Source organism: Brachyhypopomus gauderio, chromosome 1 (assembly GCF_052324685.1).
Source record: "Brachyhypopomus gauderio isolate BG-103 chromosome 1, BGAUD_0.2, whole genome shotgun sequence".
Lineage (NCBI taxonomy): Eukaryota > Metazoa > Chordata > Actinopteri > Gymnotiformes > Hypopomidae > Brachyhypopomus > Brachyhypopomus gauderio.
Genome location: NC_135211.1, coordinates 18647324 through 18669428, shown reverse-complemented (window position 1 = coordinate 18669428; position 22105 = coordinate 18647324). Strand labels below are relative to the sequence as shown.

At 47.6% G+C, this 22105-nt stretch overlaps 1 protein-coding gene across 4 annotated transcripts in view; it reads left to right on the top strand.

Annotated features, from left to right (window-relative positions):
* cdh8 (cadherin 8) overlaps positions 1-22105 on the top strand; it is an 88887-nt gene that overhangs the window by 4777 nt on the left and 62005 nt on the right. The window contains exon 1 of one of the 4 annotated variants that reach the window (XM_077000483.1): positions 9469-9666. The exons of 2 other annotated variants lie outside the window; for them this stretch is intronic. In XM_077000483.1, coding sequence (XP_076856598.1) covers positions 9634-9666 — 33 coding nt within the window. In that variant the 5' untranslated portion in view covers positions 9469-9633. Of the gene's footprint in view, positions 1-9468; positions 9667-17720; positions 17782-22105 lie in introns of those variants that run through there. One more of the 4 variants, XM_077000494.1, reaches the window with a different exon arrangement.

Sequence of the window (22105 nt, the reverse complement as noted above, 5' to 3'; positions counted from 1 at the left end):
TCTCTCTAATTAAAAAATGAATCAAACTGGGAGTGGGAGGTGTGCATGATTCAAATGGGTCATACAAATCAGCATGGACTTTTTTTCCTGCCTCACCCGCGCGCTCCGGCAGGCCGTGTGGCTGTGTGTTGATTATCGAGGATCCTCAGGCCAAGATTACACTGGCTCCTTCCTCTGGCCTTTACAGCGCAGCAGTGAGATGTTTAATTATACATAGAGCTGCTGTCTCCCCTTGAGCATCAGCTGCCTGTCGCAGGGAGCAGTTAGCATACATGTAGAATACGGTTTGGCAGCAGGGAGGAAGAGAGATGGAGAGAGACGGTGGGAGAGGAAGGAGCGGAGAGGGTGAAGTAGAGAGAAGAAGGAAAAAGATGAGTGTTAGGGTGACACTGGCAAGAAATAAAGATACAGAGAGAGAGAGAGAGAGAGAGGGAGAGAGAATTTAAGAAAAAATAAAAAAAGAGATGGAGAAAGGAAGAGAGGAGAGAGACAGAGATAGTGGGAGAGCAGGGGAGAAAGACTAACAGAAGTGCTAGAGAAAGATAGAGTGAGAGAAAGGTAATGAGAGCGATAGAGAGGGGGAATGGGGAGGGAGAGAGAAAGAGAGAGAGGGGGGGAGAGGCCTACTGCAGTGTAGGAGAGGATAGTCTCCACTCCTCCACAGGCCTGTGTGCTGTGCGTGGTCCGATTGGATAAGCTGAGGCAGATGTTTGCCATTACCTGCGTTTGAAGGGCATGTCAACTCCACTACACCTCCCACCTACACACCACTACATCCCACAACACTCAGTGCACTGGTGGCCACTGAAGATCAGGATGTTTCAATGTTATAAACCTTCAGGCCAAACCCTTTTTTCTGGTGTCACATTTTGCATGGACCGGTGCTGGATGAATCGGTGGCAGAAGTCACTCCACCTGTATTATTTGGCAAGATGCTGCAAACCAAACTCCAGTTTCACTGGAGAGGTGCTTCTGAAAGGTCTTCAGTGAGGTGCTTCTGAAAGATCTTCAGTGCTTTGGCAAAATTCAAAGCCAGTAGATGCGTTGACATTGTTCTAAAGATCAGGCTGGAAACCCGTTGTTGATGAAAGCTGCCAGCTCAGTCCAAATGAGATCTGGTTATCCTTGGCAACACACCAGTTAGCTCCTTAGTAAAAATGTTCCTGGGCTGAATCTCCACCTTCAGCCTTGAGCCATGTGCATCTGGAACATCTGTTTTAAGCCTTTGGTGTTGTGAATGCACAATCATATCATGCTACCTATGTAATTAAACATATAGGAGGAAATTGCTATTTGCTCGTAACAAAGGGTAATGTGTGTTTACTTCAGATCGTGTCTGTTTCATTATAGCAAATGTCAGTCAGATTGTATCTTGCTTGCTCTTTTCTTCCTCGTCTTCTGGCTGTATTGTGGTGTAATGCTTTATCTTCATGGGGAATCAGGAATTCTGTTCTTCTCACCGTGGCGCAGATGTAGTGCACACAAAGAGCATATTTCTATCTGATTCAGTATTTTACTGGCCAGCATTTTTTAAATCTCTGATGGGATTGCACATATTTGGCACAAGAAGAATCAATAACAAGCTTAATATTAATATTCAGGAGGCCAGGCTAAAATACAAGACTGTTGGGACTGGCAGTCGGAATAAGAGAAGGTGACTTTGGTTATTTGTTCAGTAAAGAAATGGACATGTCTTTAGACAACGTCCCCTCCCGTCCCCTCTGACAGTGTGAGATTGATAGTGGACTTGGCTTGAAGTAGCCTGGGCTAGATCATAGATTTCCTCCCTCTACCCCTGAAACTCAGGTGTGGTTTTTTTGTTCAGGTAGACAAATGGTGTGTTTCATCAGAACCATCCAGTTGATTTATGTTTGCCACCTTTATGGTTGCGACAGCTGTGTATCAGAGCCTTCTGCATCTGTTCTGGTCCGAGTTTTTTTTAGATCTGTTTAATAAAACAAAGCTAAGTCCTACTGAATATACTTAGTTTCGACTCAGAATTATGAGTTCAACAGCATGCTCTAACTTACACATCACTTCAATAAATCTGGATCTTAAATCTGTAACAAAATATATATGCACAAAAAAAACCCCAAAACCTGCTCCCTGACATGTTTCCTGGTCTCACATCAACCCTACAACTTAACCATGAAATATTCATTATGTTATTATTAATTACATTACAAAATTAAATATGAATTATTTTTCAATCAAATATTAATTATGGGTGCTCTGTCATTTGGTAATGAAAGCCGGAGTGGATTAGTTTTGTAGAGTTTGCTGTCCCCTGCAGAAATAGGGTGTAAGCCTGGTGTGTGTGTCCACCTCAGCCCCTAAGACCGGACTGCTTGGTTTGGTTAGATCCGGATGCACGGTCAGAAGTCTGAGCTCACATCTGTTTGACCAGAGTACTGCCAAGAAAGGCAACGTGTTTGGGCTGACAGCGTGGAGATGAAGAGTGCGGTGGAGATGAAGAGCTTGCGCTGACGTTTCAGGCGGGTGTTTCTGCATGCACAGTGTGACGGTGTTTTGTGATAACTGTGTGTCTGTGTCGTTGCATTGTCTTCACACTCCGTTGAAGGAGCATGGAGCGAGGTCATGGCGTCCTCTCGGCCAGGGGAGAACATGCCACAAAAAGGAGCATCAAATGGCCTCCGAGCCTCCCCTCCGAGCCTCCCCTCCGAGCCTCCCGTCCGAGCCTCCCGTCCGAGCCTCCCCTCCGAGCCTCCCGTCCGAGCCTCCCGTCCGAGCCTCCCGTCCGAGCCTCCCGTCCGAGCCTCCCCTCCGAGCCTCCCGTCCGAGCCTCCCGTCCGAGCCTCCCGTCCGAGCCGCCCGTCCGAGCCGCCCGTCCGAGTCTCCCGTCCGAGATGCCCGTCCGAGCCGCCCGTCCGAGCCTCCCGTCCGAGCCTCCCCTCCGAGCCTCCCGTCCGAGCTGCCCGTCCGAGCCTCCCGTCCGAGCCTCCCGTCCGAGCCTCCCCTCCGAGCCTCCCGTCCGAGCCTCCCGTCTGAGCCTCCCGTCCGAGCCTCCCGTCCGAGCCTCCCGTCCGAGCCTCCCGTCCGAGCCTCCCGTCCGAGCCTCCCGTCCGAGCCGCCCGTCCGAGCCGGCGACTGCTGTAGTCCTTCCCTAGTCCCTTCGTCTCGCCGTGTCCCACTGGAGACGCAGCAGCTCACGCGTGGTGGAGCCGTACGAGTTTGGCCTGGAGTGCTTGTTTTATTTAGAGATGTTAAACTGTAAATGTTGAATGGTGTATATTTTTACTTTCTGCATTCATTCTTTTTTCCTTTGTGCTTTTTTGTTCGTCGTATTCGCTGAAGGCCTGGTGGTTGAACGCTGCTCTGAGCTCACCTTGCCCGATTGAGCTCTCTTTGAAGCACATCAATTATCCATAGTGCTTCTCCTGATGCTCTCCCGAGAGCCCACCTCAGCTTCTCACCTGCTGTTCTTCTCTCTCCCTTCCTCTTGGACTGGAACATGCGCTACGCTACCTACAAATTTCACAGCCCACACTCCCATAATCGGTACTGGTTCTGCTCTCTGCTGCGATGTCTACCCTCTTCCTGTCTCTCAGCACAAGCCCCTGTTGGCCTAGCCTCTAATGTCCTGATTAGAGTGGGCTGCTGTGTCTACGGCAGCCTGCCCTGGGGGCCTGCTCTGATCACGCCAGCGAGGACCAGAGGGGTGGGGGATGATGGTGTTTTACGTTTACGGGGCTCTGTGCTTCCGGATGGCCGGGCTGTAGTGCTGTCACTGAGGGAGAAGGCTTCATCCTTCACAGCTGCCTGACAAGAGCCTGTTTAGCAGATCAAAGGTCCTGGTCCTGGTCCCTCTACCCCACAGCTGATTTAACCTTGCCACTGTGCACTCTGATCTGAGAAGATCTCCCACGTTAATCTGCATTGCTCAGGTGGGTAGCATGGATATCGAGCCTCTCAGTGTGATTGACGAGCCCCAGACAGGCTACTAACGGGGGTATTAGTAGACCAGCCACGGACCAGAGTAAGACGACAACGATGTCCAGAATCCCCCTAAGATCTCTAATCCCACCTGTGACTGGTCTCACAGTGTTGGTGATGGAGACGAATGAGAACTCCACTGTTTGCATGACTAAAGCAACTCTTTACTTTGACGCAAAGTGACCGCCTCAACCTCGGCATTAGCACTGAGTGACTGAAAATAAACATGCCAAAATGTTTAATCTTCATCTAGTGGTGAAGCTAGTTCTGGTTCTGTGCACTTCACAGTGAGATGCAGTGAGACACAGTGAGAAACAGAGACATTGGGACACTGTGCGACATAGCGAGACAGTGCTCTCTATACAGCATCTCTTCCACTTCTCTCCCTGCTTTCAGGGGGTTATTCCATCCAGGAGCTGTAGATCACGCAAGCCTTTAAACTGCTATTTCACTGGTGGGTTAGCTTTCTCTCTTTCTCTCTCTCTCTCTCTCTCTCTCTCTCTCTCTATCTATCTATTTATTTCTCTGTCTCTCTCTTTCTTTCAGTCTGGAGTGACTGTAATAAGCACCAGGCACTAGGTCCCTGCACTGAGTCCAATTGAACCATGGGATCGCATTAATGCCTCCTAGTACCAGGCTGACAGCTTGTCTATTGCCCTGTGTTGTTGGCTTCGTGTCCATTAACAAGGCGTGTGTGTGTGTGTGTGTGTGTGTGTGTGTGGTCTCAACGAGTGTGGTAAGGGAACCTGAACTCACTAGAGAAGCGAACATTTTCCTTTAGCCGAGCGCATTTTCAATGTCATATCAGGGTCATTTTGCACAAGTGCAATTACAGAGAGAGAAAGGCCTGAGCGTCCCTTTGTTCAGCAGGTGCTCTCCTCTCATTAAATATGTATACAGAGCAGCAGTTAAATAAATAACTGCTGGCCTTTTATTTCTCGCTCTTGTTCTCGCTCTCTGATCTCCATTTCTCAAAACTCCTCTCTGCGTCTGCTTTTCCTGTGTCCCCCTCTCTCACACGTACAGAGACACAAATAGAGCAAGAGAAAAAAAGAAAGAAAGAAACAGAAACGGAGGTAGGAAGAATGAAAGAAAGAAAGGAATGAGAGGAGAAGAAGAGGAAGAAGAAGAAGGAGAAGAACAGAAGAAGAAGAGAATAGAGTACTCTAGAAGGTACATCCAGATGGTGAAGACAGCAGACATCATATTCAGTTACGTATGGGGTTTATTGGCAATGAGATCTGTTTTAAGGTGAAAATCCTCCTACCTGTTTATGATAATAATAACACACACGCATGCACACACACACACACACACACACACACACACACACACACACACACACACACACACATACACACATACACACACACACACACACACACACACACCTCTCCGCCTCTTTCTTACAGTCACACTCTTTATCCCTGGATGCGGTGTGCCTTGGCGGAGAGCACAGACAGAGCCAGCCAATCAGCTGCCTCCTCCTCCCACCTCATTGTTCCTGGAGCGGCGGCTGCGTGCACAATAGGCGCCGTGTAAACGTTTTCTGCGCGCTGTCGCCGTGGCAGCAGTGTACACCATCCCTCAGCCACGGTGGCATAGACGCTCAGGAGATTACAGAGCCAGGCAACGGACAGCGCTCACAAAAACCCAGCACACAAGCCACTGTCTGCTCAGAGAGACACCCAAGCCAGACGCACAGAGTCAATAGACAGAGTACAGTATTTGCAAGAAAAAATAACAGAAAAAAGGACATAGAAAAGGGGGGACACGTTGAACACTGGTGACATGCTCTGTCTCGTCTGCTCAAGAGATGTGAGAGTGAACTACCATTCCCACTCTGTGACCTCATGAGCAGAGCCTGAGACATTGGAGGAGAGCCTGAGATATTGGAGAAGAGCTTGAGACATTGGGGAAGAGCCTGAGACATTGGAAAAGAGCCTGAGACATTGGAATAGCATCTAAGAAATTGGAGAGGAGCCTAAGACATTGGCATAGTGCATGACAAATTGGGGAAGGGTTTGAGGCAAATGAGAAGGTAGATGCCTATATACAGCCTGCATGTAATATATATTTAAAAATAATATACAAATTCTAATGGAAATGTACCTTGAAACAAGGACTGATATATTGGGAAATGCCCTGAGACATTGGAGAAGGATCTGAGACATTGGAGAAGGGTCTGAGACATTGGAGAAGGATCTGAGACATTGGAGAAGGGTCTGAGACATTTGAGAAGGGTCTGATAGATTGGAGAAGGATCTGAGACATTGGAGAAGGGTCTGAGACATTGGAGAAGGATCTGAGACATTGGAGAAGGATCTGAGACATTGGAGAAGGGTCTGAGACATTGGAGAAGGATCTGAGACATTGGAGAAGGGTCTGAGACATTGGAGAAGGATCTGAGACATTGAAGCAGTGCCTGAGATGGGGTCAGGCCTGGGCTTTGTTGGTTAGCATTGATTAAACTCAAGATTGTTGAGCTTTGTACAAAACAGCCAAGCCGTCAGACCACCAGTCGCATTCCCGCCTTTGGATGATGTCAAAGAGGTGTGCAGAAAGAACCCTTGCTGTGCCTGATCTTAACCTGCCCTTGACAGGCCTTTCCTCGGACTGGTGACTACGTAGCCACTGAGGCCCAATGCTTGGCACGCATCCGTGGACGTTGTGAAATCTAAGCAGTGGACTTGGGAAGGTCCCGTTTCCTGTGTAGTGCTGTTGGAGGACATGCTCATGGTGGAGAGTGTTTCAGTGCAGCGCAGCTTCACACTTTGGGCCACGAGAACTCTGCAGGCTCAGGAGATTTTGGGCACTGCCTTCAGCACAGGGGCCTTCAGCACAGGGGCCTTCAGCACAGGGGCAGTCAGCACAAGGACAGTTAACACAGTGGCAGGAACATTACAGTTGCTCTCTGTGTGTTTATCTCACAGTGCTGCTCTTAAAATATGTTTTGTCTGTCAGAAAGACCTTTGTCTTCACTATTCCTTCTACATATCACATGTACATCCACTTCTCCAAGTCAGACAACATGGACTGATCTGTTCACTTCTCCAAGTCAGACATCATGGACTGATCTGTTCACTTCTCAAAGTCAGACATCATGGACTGATCTGTTCACTTCTTACTTGAAACTCATTTGCTCTCAGATCATAAGTTTAGGAAATTATACTGGTCCAGTAAACTGTGTAAACACACAAATCCAATAAAAGCATCCAGTAATCTTATCAATCAGATCAATACTGCAGTGCTTTCAAAATGATTGTCATTGAAAGCCCACTCAATATGTTTTTGAGAGATGAAATTCTATAGGATAGTTTTTTTTTTTCGTTGTTGTTTAAAATGTTTTTTTTTTATTTGTTTTTGAATAATGTGTTACAGCCAGTCTAAAACATATCGCCCTCTACAGGCTTTTGCTGGAAAAGACACACAGCCCCAGATGCTCTTCAGCAGACTGGGTAATTTCACCGTCATATTAGATTGCAATTACTCAATCCTGATTACTTAAACACTTGATTATAATTATTTAAACCCTCTAATTGGTCTCTGCTAAAGTCATTGTGGGCAGCTTAGTCCTCCAGTGAGTGTGTGGATGCTTGGCGGAGCTGATCAACCACTCCTACGGATGGGCCCCAGAGCCTGTACAGCAGTCTTGGCTTATCCCAGTACCCCCCCAACACACTGGGCCCAGGAGACACTGGGAGGCTGGAGTGATCTGGTTCACAGTCGCTGTTGTCGTTGTGCTCCTGGATGTGCAAACATGGGCAAGTAAGAAGACACTAAGAGCTGGTGGGTGGAGAAGAGTAGACAGAGGTGGAGAGAGGTGGAGAGAGAGGTAGAGAGAGGTGGAGAAGAGAGAGATGCAGAGAGAGATAGGTGGAGAGAGAGGTGGAGAGAGAGGAAGACAGAGAGGTGGAAAGAGAGAGAGATGCAGAGAGAAAGAGGTGGAGAGGGAGGAGAGAGAGGCAGAGAGGCCCGGATGAAGAGTAACTACCAAATAACAACAAAGGCAAATCCCAACAAGAACAGGTAGCTACTCAACACCAACGCCATTCACAGTCGAGCTTGTTGTTTGGATGCCAATGTTAATCGGTGCTAGGCAACTGTTTTTGAAGAGGAATAAATTTTTTTTTCTCTCTGGCAAAGCAATGGCCCGGGCCGTCTTGGTGAGACGCATCGATGGGCGTGTGGAGGGAAACGCACTGTGGCTCTGACCTTTATCAAAAATGAATTATTTCTGTTTAATGATCCTATGCGAAAGAGGCTGGAAAAGTAACCCGACAGAGTGGAGGAATGGCATGGTGATACGCCCGGGCTTACAGGGACACCACCTCCCCTGAGTGGACACCTCCTCCCCTGAGTGGACACCTCCTCCCCTGCGTGGACACCACCTCCCCTGAGTGGACACCACCTCCCCTGAGTGGACACCACCTCCCCTGCGTGGACACCTCCTCCCCTGCGTGGTCACCTCCTCCCCTGTGTGGACACCTCCTCCCCTGCGTGGACACCACCTCTCCTGAGTGGACACCTCCTCCCCTGAGTGGACACCACCTCCCCTGCATGGACACCTCCTCCCCTGCGTGGACACCTCCTCTCCTGAGTGGACACCTCCTCCCCTGAGTGGACACCTCCTTCCCTGCGTGGACACCTCCTCCCTGGGTGGACACCACCTCTCCTGAGTGGACACCTCCTCCCCTGCGTGGACACCACCTCCCCTGCGTGGAAACCTCCTCCCCTGCGTGGACACCTCCTCCCCTGCGTGGACACCTCCTCCCCTGAGTGGACACCTCCTCCCCTGAGTGGACACCACCTCCCCTGCATGGACACCTCCTCTCCTGAGTGGACACCTCCTCCCCTGCGTGGACACCACCTCCCCTGCGTGGACACCTCCTCCCCTACGTGGACACCTCCTCCCCTGAGTGGACACCTCCTCCCCTGCGTGGACACCTCCTCCCCTGAGTGGACACCTCCTCCCCTGAGTGGACACCTCCTCCCCTGCATTCTTGCATTTGCATCCCGTCGGTGTCCAAACACCCGTTGCAGTCCTGCCGTGCCAGATGAGATGATTGTATCCAGTGAACGAATCCTCTGACAGGCCTTGTGACAGTATGAGGCTCTGACTCACTAATGCTCAGATAGGGTGTGCAGACAACATTTCATTTCAATTCCACTTTTTTCCTGCCATTGAAGGGTTGCATGAAAAATTCAGGGCGTTATAATATAAGATCCAGATGAGTCATGAATGCTTAATGGCTATCAGGCCTGAACAGGCTCGTCTACACAGGACAGCAGCTTTCTTCATTTCAGGCCAGTTCTGTGATTGTGTGATTGTGTGTGCTTGCTTGCATCAGTGCATGTCTGTGTGTGTAAGAAGTAAGAATTTACTGTTTTTGATCACTATGTGTGTCTGTTGTGTGTGTGTGTGTGTGTGTGTGTGTGTGTGTGTGTGTGTGTGTGTGTGTGTGTGTGTGTGTGTGTGTGTGTGTGTGTGTGTGTGTGTGTGTGTGTGTGTGATGATTGCAGCTGCAATAGTGAATACAGGACTATGTTGTCCTTATGTTTTCCTAATCTGCTACCTGCTCCCAGTACAGGCAAAGAGGAGAAAAACAGAATGTGTGAAAAGCTTTGCGCAAAACTACATTATCCAGGAGACCATGCTGTATCGGAAAGTTCATCAGCATGTTTATACCACTGGAGAGGCCATGTACAATGGTGAGGAAAGGCATACAGCAGAAAGAAACACCACAGTCCCTATGCTCTCTCTCTCTCCCTCTCTCTCTCTCTCTCTCTCTTTCTCTCTGTGTCTATCTATCTCTCTACGTCTCTCTCTATGTCTCTCCACCCCTCTATCTCTATCTATATATCTATATATATCTACCTCTCTCTCCATCTCTCTCTCTCTCTCTCTACCTCTCTCTTTCTCTCGCTACCTTCTTTTTTCTCTTTAATGTGTGTCACAATGGAAATAATTCTTTGTTTATATTTGGGCTAATTACATTTCTAAAATGGCCACTGTACTGTTAAGAAGCCAGATTCATGGCTACATGTGTGAGAGTGTATGTGTTCCACAAAATGTATTGTATCTATCTAGTATGAGCTCAGTGGGAATTCCGTGCTACAATAAACATGAAAACCAAAATTGATCATGAGCAAAATCAATCTCGTGTTCTTTATATTGTTCTCTTAATAGGTCTTGTCTTTTGTGGTAGCATATACAACACACACTTACACACTCCTGTACATGATGTCATCAGCAGACACACCATCTCAGTAAAAATCTCCTGAGGTCAAAGCAGCGCCATAAAAGCAGAGCAAATGGAGCAAAAGGACTAAAGAAGTATGGAGTAAGGAATAAGCAGTATGGTGTATGGAGTGTGGAGTAAGGAATAAGGAGTATGGTGTATGTAGTGTGGAGTGAGGAATAAGGAGTATGGTGTATGGAGTGTGGAGTGAGGAATAAGCAGTACGGTGTATGGAGTGTAGAGTGTGGAATAAGGAGTATGGTGTATGGAGTAAGGAGAAATGAGTAAGGAATAAGGAGTATGGCATATGGAGTGTGGAGTAAGAAGTATGGAGTATGGTGTATGGTGTACGGAGTTTGAAGTGTGGAGTATGGAGTAAGGAGTATGGAGTAAGGAATAAGGAGTGTGTTGTATGGAGTAAGGAGTAAGGACAAATGACTAAGGAATAAGGAGTATGGTGTATGGAGAAAGGATAATTGAGTAAGGAATAAGCAGTATGGTGTATGGAGTAAGGAGTAAGTAGTATGGTGTATGGTGTATGGAGTTTGGAGTAAGGAGTATGGAGTAAGGAGTATGGCGTAAAGAGTAAAGATTAAGGCTTGTATACCAGTATCCTACATGTAGCTGTTTTGTGTGCTGTATCCTATATGCACTCTGTGTGCTGGTAGCCAATAAGCATATCTACTGGTATTTCACTTACAAGTGTACTAGGTACTGGTGTCTCACATACAGGTGTGTTGGGTGCTGGGGTTCTTGTGATTCTTACATACAGGCATGTTATATCTGGTAGCTCACTTATAGATGTGTTGGGCTCTGGTATCTCATAAACGTGTGTTCAGCTCTGGTATCTCACATGCAGGTGTGTTGGGCTCTGGCATCTCACATGCAGGTGTGTTGGCCTCTGCTATCTCACATACAGGTGTGTTGGGCTCTGGTATCGCACATACAGGTGTGTTGGGCTCTGGTATCTCACATGCAAGTGTGTTGGGCTCTGGTATCGCACATACAGGTGTGTTGGGCTCTGGTATCTCACATGCAGGTGTGTTGGGCTCTGGTATCTCACATGCAGGTGTGTTGGGCTCTGGTATCTCACACAGATGTCAGTGGGCTCAGTGTTGAATTCTGATGCACATAAAAATGTTCAATTTTGATGCGCATATGACCCCGTATATCTCTAAATGTTCTTCATTTAGTCTGGAGGGATGACCTGCTTCACTGACTGCACCTTTCTGGATCAATACAATCTTGCAGTCCCACAATCCTCTCTGCTTGTTGGCCACCCCTGCTTCTTGCATAGCAGACGGCGCCCCACGCAGTATATTTTTATAGTACAAGGAGGTGTCATGTTTATCAACTCCCCCCCATACCACCTTCAGCTGAAGCTGGCAGTGAAATCGTAATGTCAGGTTGTCTTATCAGCCTGAGCTGGACACGCAGCCATCGCTCCTGGAATACTAATCACGGGATGGACCGCCAGCCCGCCAGCCCGCCAGCCCGCCAGCCCGCCAGCCCGCCAGCCCGCCCGCGTACACGACCTCGTCCTTTTGTTAAAGCACAGTGTTTTTCATAAATACTGCACTGATATCCCAGACTGGGTAATTACTACACTACTGCACTACTACACTCATTATTAGTTTGCTGACAATGGGTTGTGTGGTCTGGCTCGGTGCGGCGGACTGGGCCGGGGCGGGCTTGCTCCCGGGCCGCTTGGCCCCAGACTACAAACTGAGTGGACACTGCTGTTGCATAATACGGGGGCAATGGTAATGATGCTGTTATCACTGACCTGCTAAAACACAAAAATGAATGTGTTTAGTGTGTGTTGTAAGGAATGTATAATGCTGAACTGTATGGTGGAATTTACCCACATACAGATTAAAAGATAAGTAAATGTATCTTTTTTTGTCTTATTAATCTTAGATTCTAATGTGCTTTTATAGGGCAAGGGACAGAAGTGTGTGTGTGTGTGTGTGTGTGTGTGTGTGTGTGTGTGTGTGTGTGTGTGTGTGTGTAGGACTTTTCCAGCCTTTGTACTGGAAAGTAAACATGAATAATTTGGCTTGAGATCTTGAGACCTCAGTAAGACCACAACAAGTTTTGATGCAGAGATGTGAATGTTCCTTCTGAGGACAGAGATGGGGAGACTCACAGCTGATCTGCAACCTTATAAAGCCTCAGTGCTGTGGTACTGATGTATGGTGTTGCACATAGTACATTTACATCCATCCATCCCAACCATCCACACTCACCACAAATCCAATTTACAAGTGAATGTTTGAGAAAGGATAGTGTAGGCGGCCATGACTCCCAAACATGACTGTGAGAACCTTCAACACACATCACACCACCTACCCCCTCAACACACATCACACTATCTACCCCCTCAACACACATCACACCATCTACTCCACAACACACATCACACCACCTACCCCCTCAACACACATCACACCATCTACCCCTCAACACACATCACACCATCTACTCCACAACACACATCACACCATCTACCCCCTCAACATACATCACACCACCTACCCCTCAACACACATCACACCACCTACCCCCTCAACATACATCACACCACCTACCCCTCAACACACATCACACCACCTACCCCTCAACACACATCACACCACCTACCCCTCAACACACATCACACCACATACCCCTCAACATACATCACACCACCTACCCCCTCAACATACATCACACCACCTACCCCTCAACACACATCACACCACCTACCCCTCAACACACATCACACCACCTACCCCTCAACACACATCACACCACATACCCCTCAACATACATCACACCACCTACCCCCTCAACACACATCACACCACCTACCCCCTCAACACACATCACACCATCTACCCCCTCAACACGCATCACACCACCTACCCCCTCAACACACATTACACCATCTACCCCCTCAACACACATCACACCATCTACCCCCTCAACATACATCACACCACCTACCCCCTCAACACACATCACACCATCTACCCCTCAACAAACATCACACCACCTACCCCCTCAACACACATCACACCACCTACCCCCTCAACACACATCACACCATCTACCCCTCAACACACATCACACCACCTACCCCTCAACACACATCACACCATCTACCCCTCAACACACATCACACCATCTACTCCACAACACACATCACACCATCTACTCCACAACACACATCACACCACCTACCCCCTCAACACACATCACACCATCTACCCCCTCAACACACATCACACCATCTACTCCACAACACACATCACACCACCTACCCCCTCAACACACATCACACCACCTACCCCCTCAACACACATCACACCACCTACCCCCTCATCACACATCACACCATCTACCCCTCAACAAACATCACACCATCTACCCCCTCAACATACATCACACCACCTACCCCTCAACACACATCACACCACCTACCCCTCAACACACATCACACCACCTACCCCCTCAACACACATTACACCACCTACCCCCTCAACACACATCACACCACCTACCCCTCAACACACATCACACCACCTACCCCTCAACACACATCACACCATCTACCCCCTCAACACACATCACACCATCTACCCCCTCAACACACATCACACCACCTACCCCTCAACACACATTACACCATCTACCCCCTCAACATACATCACACCATCTACCCCCTCAACATACATCACACCATCTACCCCCTCAACATACATCACACCACCTACCCCCTCAACACACATCACACCACCTACCCCTCAACACACATTACACCATCTACCCCCTCAACATACATCACACCATCTACCCCCTCAACATACATCACACCATCTACCCCCTCAACATACATCACACCACCTACCCCCTCAACACACATCACACCACCTACCCCCTCAACACACATTACACCATCTACCCCCTCAACACACATCACACCACCTACCCCCTCAACACACATTACACCATCTACCCCCTCAACACACATCACACCATCTACCCCCTCAACACACATCACACCACCTACCCCCTCAACATACATCACACCACCTACCCCCTCAACACACATTACACCACCTACCCCCTCATCACACATCACACCACCTACCCCCTCAACACACATCACACCACCTACCCCCTCAACATACATCACACCACCTACCCCTCAACACACATCACACCATCTACCCCTCAACAAACATCACACCATCTACCCCCTCAACACACATTACACCACCTACCCCCTCAACACACATCACACCACCTACCCCCTCAACATACATCACACCACCTACCCCTCAACAAACATCACACCATCTACCCCCTCAACACACATCACACCATTTACCCCTCAACACACATCACACCACCTACCCCTCAACACACATCACACCACCTACCCCTCAACACACATCACACCATCTACTCCACAACACACATCACACCATCTACCCCTCAACACACATCACACCATCTACCCCTCAACACACATCACACCATCTACCCCTCAACACACATCACACCATCTACCCCTCAACACACATCACACCATCTACCCCTCAACACACATCACACCATCTACTCCACAACACACATCACATAAAATAATAAAGAAATAAAGGAGCACATTCATATGGATGTTTAGCAGATGCAGCTTGCACACCCCAGCTGGCAGGATAAAGGGACGCCATGTTATGTCAAGGGAGGCAGCAGTCCCAGGATGAACACATCTGATACAGCCACGCACGAAACAGAACACGGCCCGATACAGCCACGCACGAAACAGAACACGGCCCGATACAGCCACGCACGAAACAGAACACGGCCCGATACAGCCACGCACGAAACAGAACACATCTGATACAGCCACGCACGAAACAGAACACGGCCCGATACAGCCACGCAAGAAACAGAACACGGCCCGATACAGCCACGCACGAAACAGAACACATCTGATACAGCCACGCACGAAACAGAACACGGCCCGATACAGCCACGCACGAAACAGAACACAACCCGATACAGCCAAGCATGAAACGGAACACAGTCCAATACAGCCAAACACAAAACAAAACACAGACTGATAAAGCCAAGCTTGAAACAGAACACAGACCGATACAGCCAAGCACGAAATGAAATGAAACAGCCCAATATAGCCAAACACGAAATGGAGCACAGCCCGATACAACCAAAGATGAAACGGAACACAGCCAAACACGAAACAAAAATACAGTCCAATACACCCAAGCACGAAATGAAACACAGATCAATTGAGCCAAGCATGAAACGAAACACAGCTCTGTACAGCCAATCACGAAACTAAAACAAGTCCATGTCAGTTAGAAAACAAAAACCTTCAAATCTAATGGCCTGAAGTGTCTAGTTGGACCAGTGGAAACTTTAGAAACAATTTCAAAACAACTGCTAAAACAGAAATTTGCAGTGAAGCTGAAACTCCTGATTGTTACATAACCTGATGACGTTTTCAGCTGTCTGTTGGCAGTGTGAAGCAGTCTATAAGAAGTGCATACAGTGTGAAACAGTCTATAAATAGTGTTCACAGTGTGAAGCAGTCTATAAAAAGTTTTCACAGTGCAAAGCAGTCTATTAGAAGAGCTCACAGTGTTAAGCGGTCTATTAGAAGAGTTCACAGTGTTAAGCGGTCTATAAGAAGTGTTCTCAGTGCGAAGAAGTCTTCTATAAGATGCTAGCAGGCAGCGCTACAGAGCTTTACCACTGGAGGCCACTAAACCAAGCTGAATGTTGTGTGGTTCATTTACTGAATGTTGCGTAGTTCAGCTAATGTGGACATGTTTGTTTTAGATGTCAGGGCACCACCATAAAACCATAGCACACAGTTTTAAAAAGACAACTACAAGGCTGAAGAGACTTCCTGTTTCTGCCAGAGTCGCTGAATCTGTGGTCTCTAACCCAGATTGCCGTCAGTCAGAATATACAGCACTGATAAGAGAGGAAGAGGGAGGAAGAGGAGAAGAGAGTGTAAGGAGGCAGCAGGCTGCTGGGGACGTCCATGCATATGTTACTGGGTCCCTCTCTCCCTCTACCAGTTCCGTGTGGGTTGATAAGTATCTCTCCTCTGCAGGTCAGACCCTGGGGAGCAGGTAAGAGATGCCTGATTTGCAAGTAGTCAGAGAGATGGAGAGCAAAAGAGAGAGAGGGGGGAGAAAAGAAAGGAGAGAGCGAGGGAGAAGGGGAAGCTTCTTGAGCATACATGTTCACTGGAGCTGTAACATCAGAAAAATGCACCATCCAAAATCTCAACTCATATTGTTCACACTCAGGTCCACATGAGGAATGGAGAGCAGTACCATTGTGCACACACACACACACACACACACACACACACACTCAAACACACACAAACACACACACACACACACAAACACAAAAATACACAGGTCCACATGAGGAAGGCAAAACTGTACCATTTTGCACATGCTGTAAACAGACACAACATGCATTCACACATCAGTGCCTACACAACACACACACACACACGTACACGCGTGCACACACACACACACACACACACACACACACACTCACTCTCACACATAATTTCAGATATGGTCCTGTGGTGGGGCTCAAATAACTTTGGCAATGTTCTCCGCCGTTTTGCGGTTTATGGCACCGGAAAGTTAACTTGGCTTTTATCTGGGGGTGGAGGGGTATGGTGGGAGATAAGCTTGTGTTGTGAAGCACTCTGGTGTGGAGGCCCCGCGGCCTGTGGCACGGGACAGGAACTCACTCCTTATTACTCTGGACAACTGAGTTGGATGTGCCAGTTAGGGACCATAATTACCACTAATGACCATTAGGAGTCCAGTCTTCAGTCTGGAGGGAATGGTGAAAGGGCTTTCGTCTTATCAGTTGATTAGTGCAAATCGAGGAGGCCGGATCCTGCATGTTAAGTAAACGTGGATGAGATGCGCTGAATTATCTGGGGATGCCTGATGGAGCAGTCCACAGTCTACAGTCCACAGTCCACAGTCCACAGTCCACAGTCCACAGTCCACAGTCTACAGTCCACAGTCCACAGTCCACAGTCCACAGTCCACAGTCCACAGTCCACAGTCCACAGTCTACAGTCCACAGTCCACAGTCCACAGTCCACAGTCCACAGTCCACAGTCCACAGTCCACAGTCTACAGTCTACAGTCTACAGTCTACAGTCCACAGTCTACAGTCTACAGTCCACAGTCCACAGTCTACAGTCCATCTCAGGCTAATGTGGCACGCACGCACGCACGCTCGCACGCACGCACGCACGCACGCACGCACGCATGCCACCGCTTGCAGGAGCCATCTGACATGTCTGAGTTCCCCTTACAGGCTCTGGTGTGCTGGGGCAGCATCAGTCATGCGAGCCGCCCACCTGTCTGCCTCACACCTGTCTGCTTCACACCTGTCTGCTTCACACGCCTGCCCCAGACGACATCGATGCCCTCATCTCTGCCTTTCCGCCTAGCTGTCTCTCTGCACACAAGTCCTGTAATCCAGTGCCCCTCTGGCTTTTGGCAAGCAAGTTAACGAGCAGGTAATTAGTTATCGACAAGGTAATATGCAGTGAAATGATTTTATGAGATGCAAACAGCACCGTGGTTGAGGGACTAATCTAATTGGACATGAGCTGGAAAGAGAAGGTTTGCGTCATACACACCTGGACTTGACACAGTAACCAAAAACCAAACACGCCTCACTGAAGCACGGTGTGTGTGAGCCATGTGGACACAGACTGCTTCACATCTGACATATGTCTGTCAAATCCATCAGGAGGATGCAAAATAAGACAAAAAATGATTCTCATGAATACTGCTAAGATCAAAGTACATACAACATTAGGCACTGAGGAGTTTTTATTGTGCTGCAGTGTCAGAGTGGTAACACACACGATCCAGACACACTGTGTTGAACACGCATGTGTTTGAAATGGAAGGGTCAAAGAAAAAAAAAAAAAAAATCAACAAATTGGCTCATAAATCTTAGAAGCAGACTTATCCCATAATTACTCACCCATGATACGAACTGCACCAGTGGAGTAAGATTTCTTTACATGATGAACCATAGTCATTACCGAACCTGCAAGAATAATGAAAATGGAAATATAAAGGAAATGTGTAATATAGAACTGAATGAGAGACAGCAAGCAATTTATTACAGGAGACCTTAGAGGCTGTGTATTCACCCATACATTAACTACACACTGAATAAATCGAGTGTCACATGAATCTATTCCCTTTATTCAAAACATGCAGCGAATTATGGCAAGAGAAGAGAAGCCCCAGGACACAAACCGTGTCTTCAAATTCAGAGGTGTGTGAACAGAAAGCAGCAGATTTGAAATCTAAGGATGTGCCATATGTCTGCTGTGTGTGCAGGTGTGAACAGTACACATGTCTCCTCCACGTGTGGAGCTAACAGTGGCCAGTGGTGTTGGGCCACCAGGGACCTGCAGGGTCCTCAGACCCTTTGCTTTTTAAAAGGACAGAGTCCATAACTAATTAATATAATTCTGCAGTGCTTTCCTCCCACGCCGTCCTCACCATTATGACCCGCATTATCTCATACATAATCTTCCATCACATAGGGTCTTTTCTTTGCTGGCAAAGGCCTTAATTGGAAACTGTTTCTTCTCAACATGCACCAGCTCTCTCTCATTCTCTCTCTCTCTCTATCTCTCTCTCTCTCTCTCTCTCTCTTTATCCCCCTGCTTTCTCTCTTTCTCCCCCTGCTTTCTCTCTTTATCCCTCTCTCGCTCTCTGATCACACAACATGAGCACAAAGAGGGCAGGGAGTCAGACTACAGCTGAGCGGCTGTATTTTAACATAAAGAATCGAATCCCTCCAACACAGATAAACAGAATCCTTCCAACAGAATTGAATCTCTCCAGCAGAATCGACTCTCTCTAGCAGAATCCAATCCCTCCAACACAGATGAACATAATCCTTCCAACAGAATCGAATCTATCCAGTAGAATCAAATCTCTATAGCAGAATTGAATACCTCCAACAGAATCCAATCCCTTCAACACAGTTGAACAGAATCTCTCCAGCAGAATCGGCTCTCTCCAACAGAATCCAAACCCTCCAACAGAGTTTCATTTTTCTTCATCATTCTGTGGCCACAAGGCCTCTGAAAGGGAACCAGGCACCACAAAATATAATTACAGCAGCCGCCGCCTGGTACAAAAGTGTAAACGGATAGCTGCCTTCCCAGCTCCCTACTGCTGCTCCCAAAAGTCCAGAACAAAGTAGAATAGATGTAACGTTTTGCGCCTAAGTGAGAGGGTTTCACTTCAATCCCCCTTTTCTTCTCCACACCAAATTGAAAAGTGTGACCCAGTGTGCACTGGGGAGGAGAGCGTACAGTCTGTGGGGACGTACAGCCATGCACAGCGTCCTCTGCAATCTGGATTAAAACCAATGTAGATGGGTGGTAATGAAAGAACATTAAAACCGAGGATGTTCAAAGCAGGCGTGCTCATGCAGCGTGTGTTCAGAGTTGTGCCGTGCTCTTCCAAACAGACATGGCCCCCAAGATATCTGCACAAGTGCACACAGGCAGCAAACTTTGATTTGTGAGAGAGCTGCTTGTAAATTGGCAAATCTGAAATTCTCCAGGCAACATATTCGTGTTGTTGTTTTATGAGTGTGTGTTTAGTGCTTCTCTTTATGTTCCAAAGATTCCAATGAAGCTCAAAACAAGTGATCTGCTTTCTCTTTCTTTTTTCTCTCTTTCTTTTTTCTCTTTTCTATTTTTTTCTTTCATTCTTTTTTAGGGAGGCAACAACTGTACGATGATTATAGATAATTCCTATTATTATTTAGGAAGAGTATTAGGCACAAATCTATGACAACACATTTTTTTTATTTTCTGTGATTTTCAGTTACACAAAAAGTTCAAAAGAGCTGATCTGGAGCCAGCAGACCCCCTGGACTGGGCTGGTCATTAGAGTGGCTCTGTGAAACTGTGGTGATCTCCCGCTGCGTGGTGTCCTGGGTGCCAGGCACAGACAGTCGTGAGCATGCCTCACCATAGCAGGGTTTAGATTTGAGCCCTGTCAGTGCAAATCATGAAAGAACCAATGTTGCTCACTACAAGCTTCATTCCAACTCTGTTAAGATGCATGTTTAAAGAAGAACTGAGAGGTAGAGAGAGAGAGGGGGGTAGAGAGAGAGATAGAGAGGTAGATAGAGATAGGTAGAGAAGAGGGAGAGAGGTAGAAAGAGAGAGAGAGAGAGAGAGAGAGAGAGAAGGTGATTTCTTCTCTTTTCCCCCTGCATGACTGGATATGATTGACAGCTGAGAGATGTCTCCTTCCACTCTGTAGTTTCCACCTTGTCCAAGCATCACTAAGTGGCTGAAAGCAAGTGATGGAGTGAAGGAGAAGAAAGAATAGAGGGAGAAAGGAGAGGTGAGAAAGATAGAAAGAGAAAAAAGGAGAGAGAGAGGAGGAGAGAGAGGAGGAGAGACATGGACTGACTTCCTCACCTCCGTGTTTCTTTGCTGAAGCAGGAGTCGTCCTTGCCTAGGGACTTCCTCTGCGTCTGTGTCACACCAGACAGACGACTGGCTTCTCGGCGTCTCCCCAAGCCCGTGTGAGAGTGAAGTGGGGCTCACTTCCACGCAGTGAGGTGCCTTCACTCCTCTCCTCTCATTTACGCAGGGTGGGAGGGGCGCCATCTGTGATCAACACGTTTACAGCCTGTCCGAGCCCCACCCGGCCCTGCTGCTAAGTGACTATCTCCATGAGATTGGATCTCTATAGTAAAGGGCACAGCAGTAGATCACGACCACATATGGCAAACATATATGGGGTAAAAATTCTTGGGCTTCACTTGATAGATAAACTCTCCATGATGCTAAGAGTGCATACACCGCATGTTAAACTGAATTAAAATTAATTTTATTGAACATATATATATATATATAAAAAAAACAGGACTGAATATTTTCTCCCAGTCCTGAAAGGGGGCAGGTTGTTAGCTGTCTCACAGCTGTTACTGTCCTGAGTGCGTTATGTGGACACAGTGGAATGTCCTGACAGGACTCCAAACGCATCTTTGCTCAGGAACGTGCCACGGGAGGTGATTCCCAGTGCCCTGGAGCAGATAATAGTGTTAGTGTCCTAACGCTTCCACTCACACATGTAACCCTCCCCTCTCATTCTCTAATAGCAGCACGTCTGTTTGAACTAATGAGACATTCATTCTGACCTAAAAACCTGAATCAGTTCAGATCAGTGCACATGCACACCACCCTCCATAAATGGCACAAATATTACTGAACTCAATCAGACTGCAAATGGCTATTTGACTTTATGCACATATATATGTGTGTGTGTGTGTGTGTGTGTGTGTGTGTGTGTGTGTGTGTGTGTGTGTGTGTGTGTGTGTGTGTGTGTGGGTGTCTGAATCTACTCCAAAGATAAAGAGTGTTGAGGTCCAGAGGCTGCCAGTGTCCACAGAGCCTCTGTATGTTTGTGTAATTCTCCTGGCAGACTCTGATAGTTGGACCACCATGTTACTATGGCTGTAATCAAAAGCACCCTGATAGAGCAGAGAGCATCAAAGCCCATCTGCATACGAGGAGCATTCTCCAGCTATCTGATTCCCCGCAATTAAATCTTTGTAGAATAAAAGTCCATTTTGAGATTATTTCTGTCAATTAGAAAAAAAAAAAACTCCATTACATTTTTGTTCTTATGAACTTTATATTTATATAACGTTAACAAAGCTCGTGGTGAACACTGTGGAATGGAAAATTGGAAATTACCTAAATACTAGCAAGTCTTCAGAAATCCAGCATCTCCTCTGAGTAAAACACTGAAGGTGAACATCCCTGAGACTCATGAACCGTG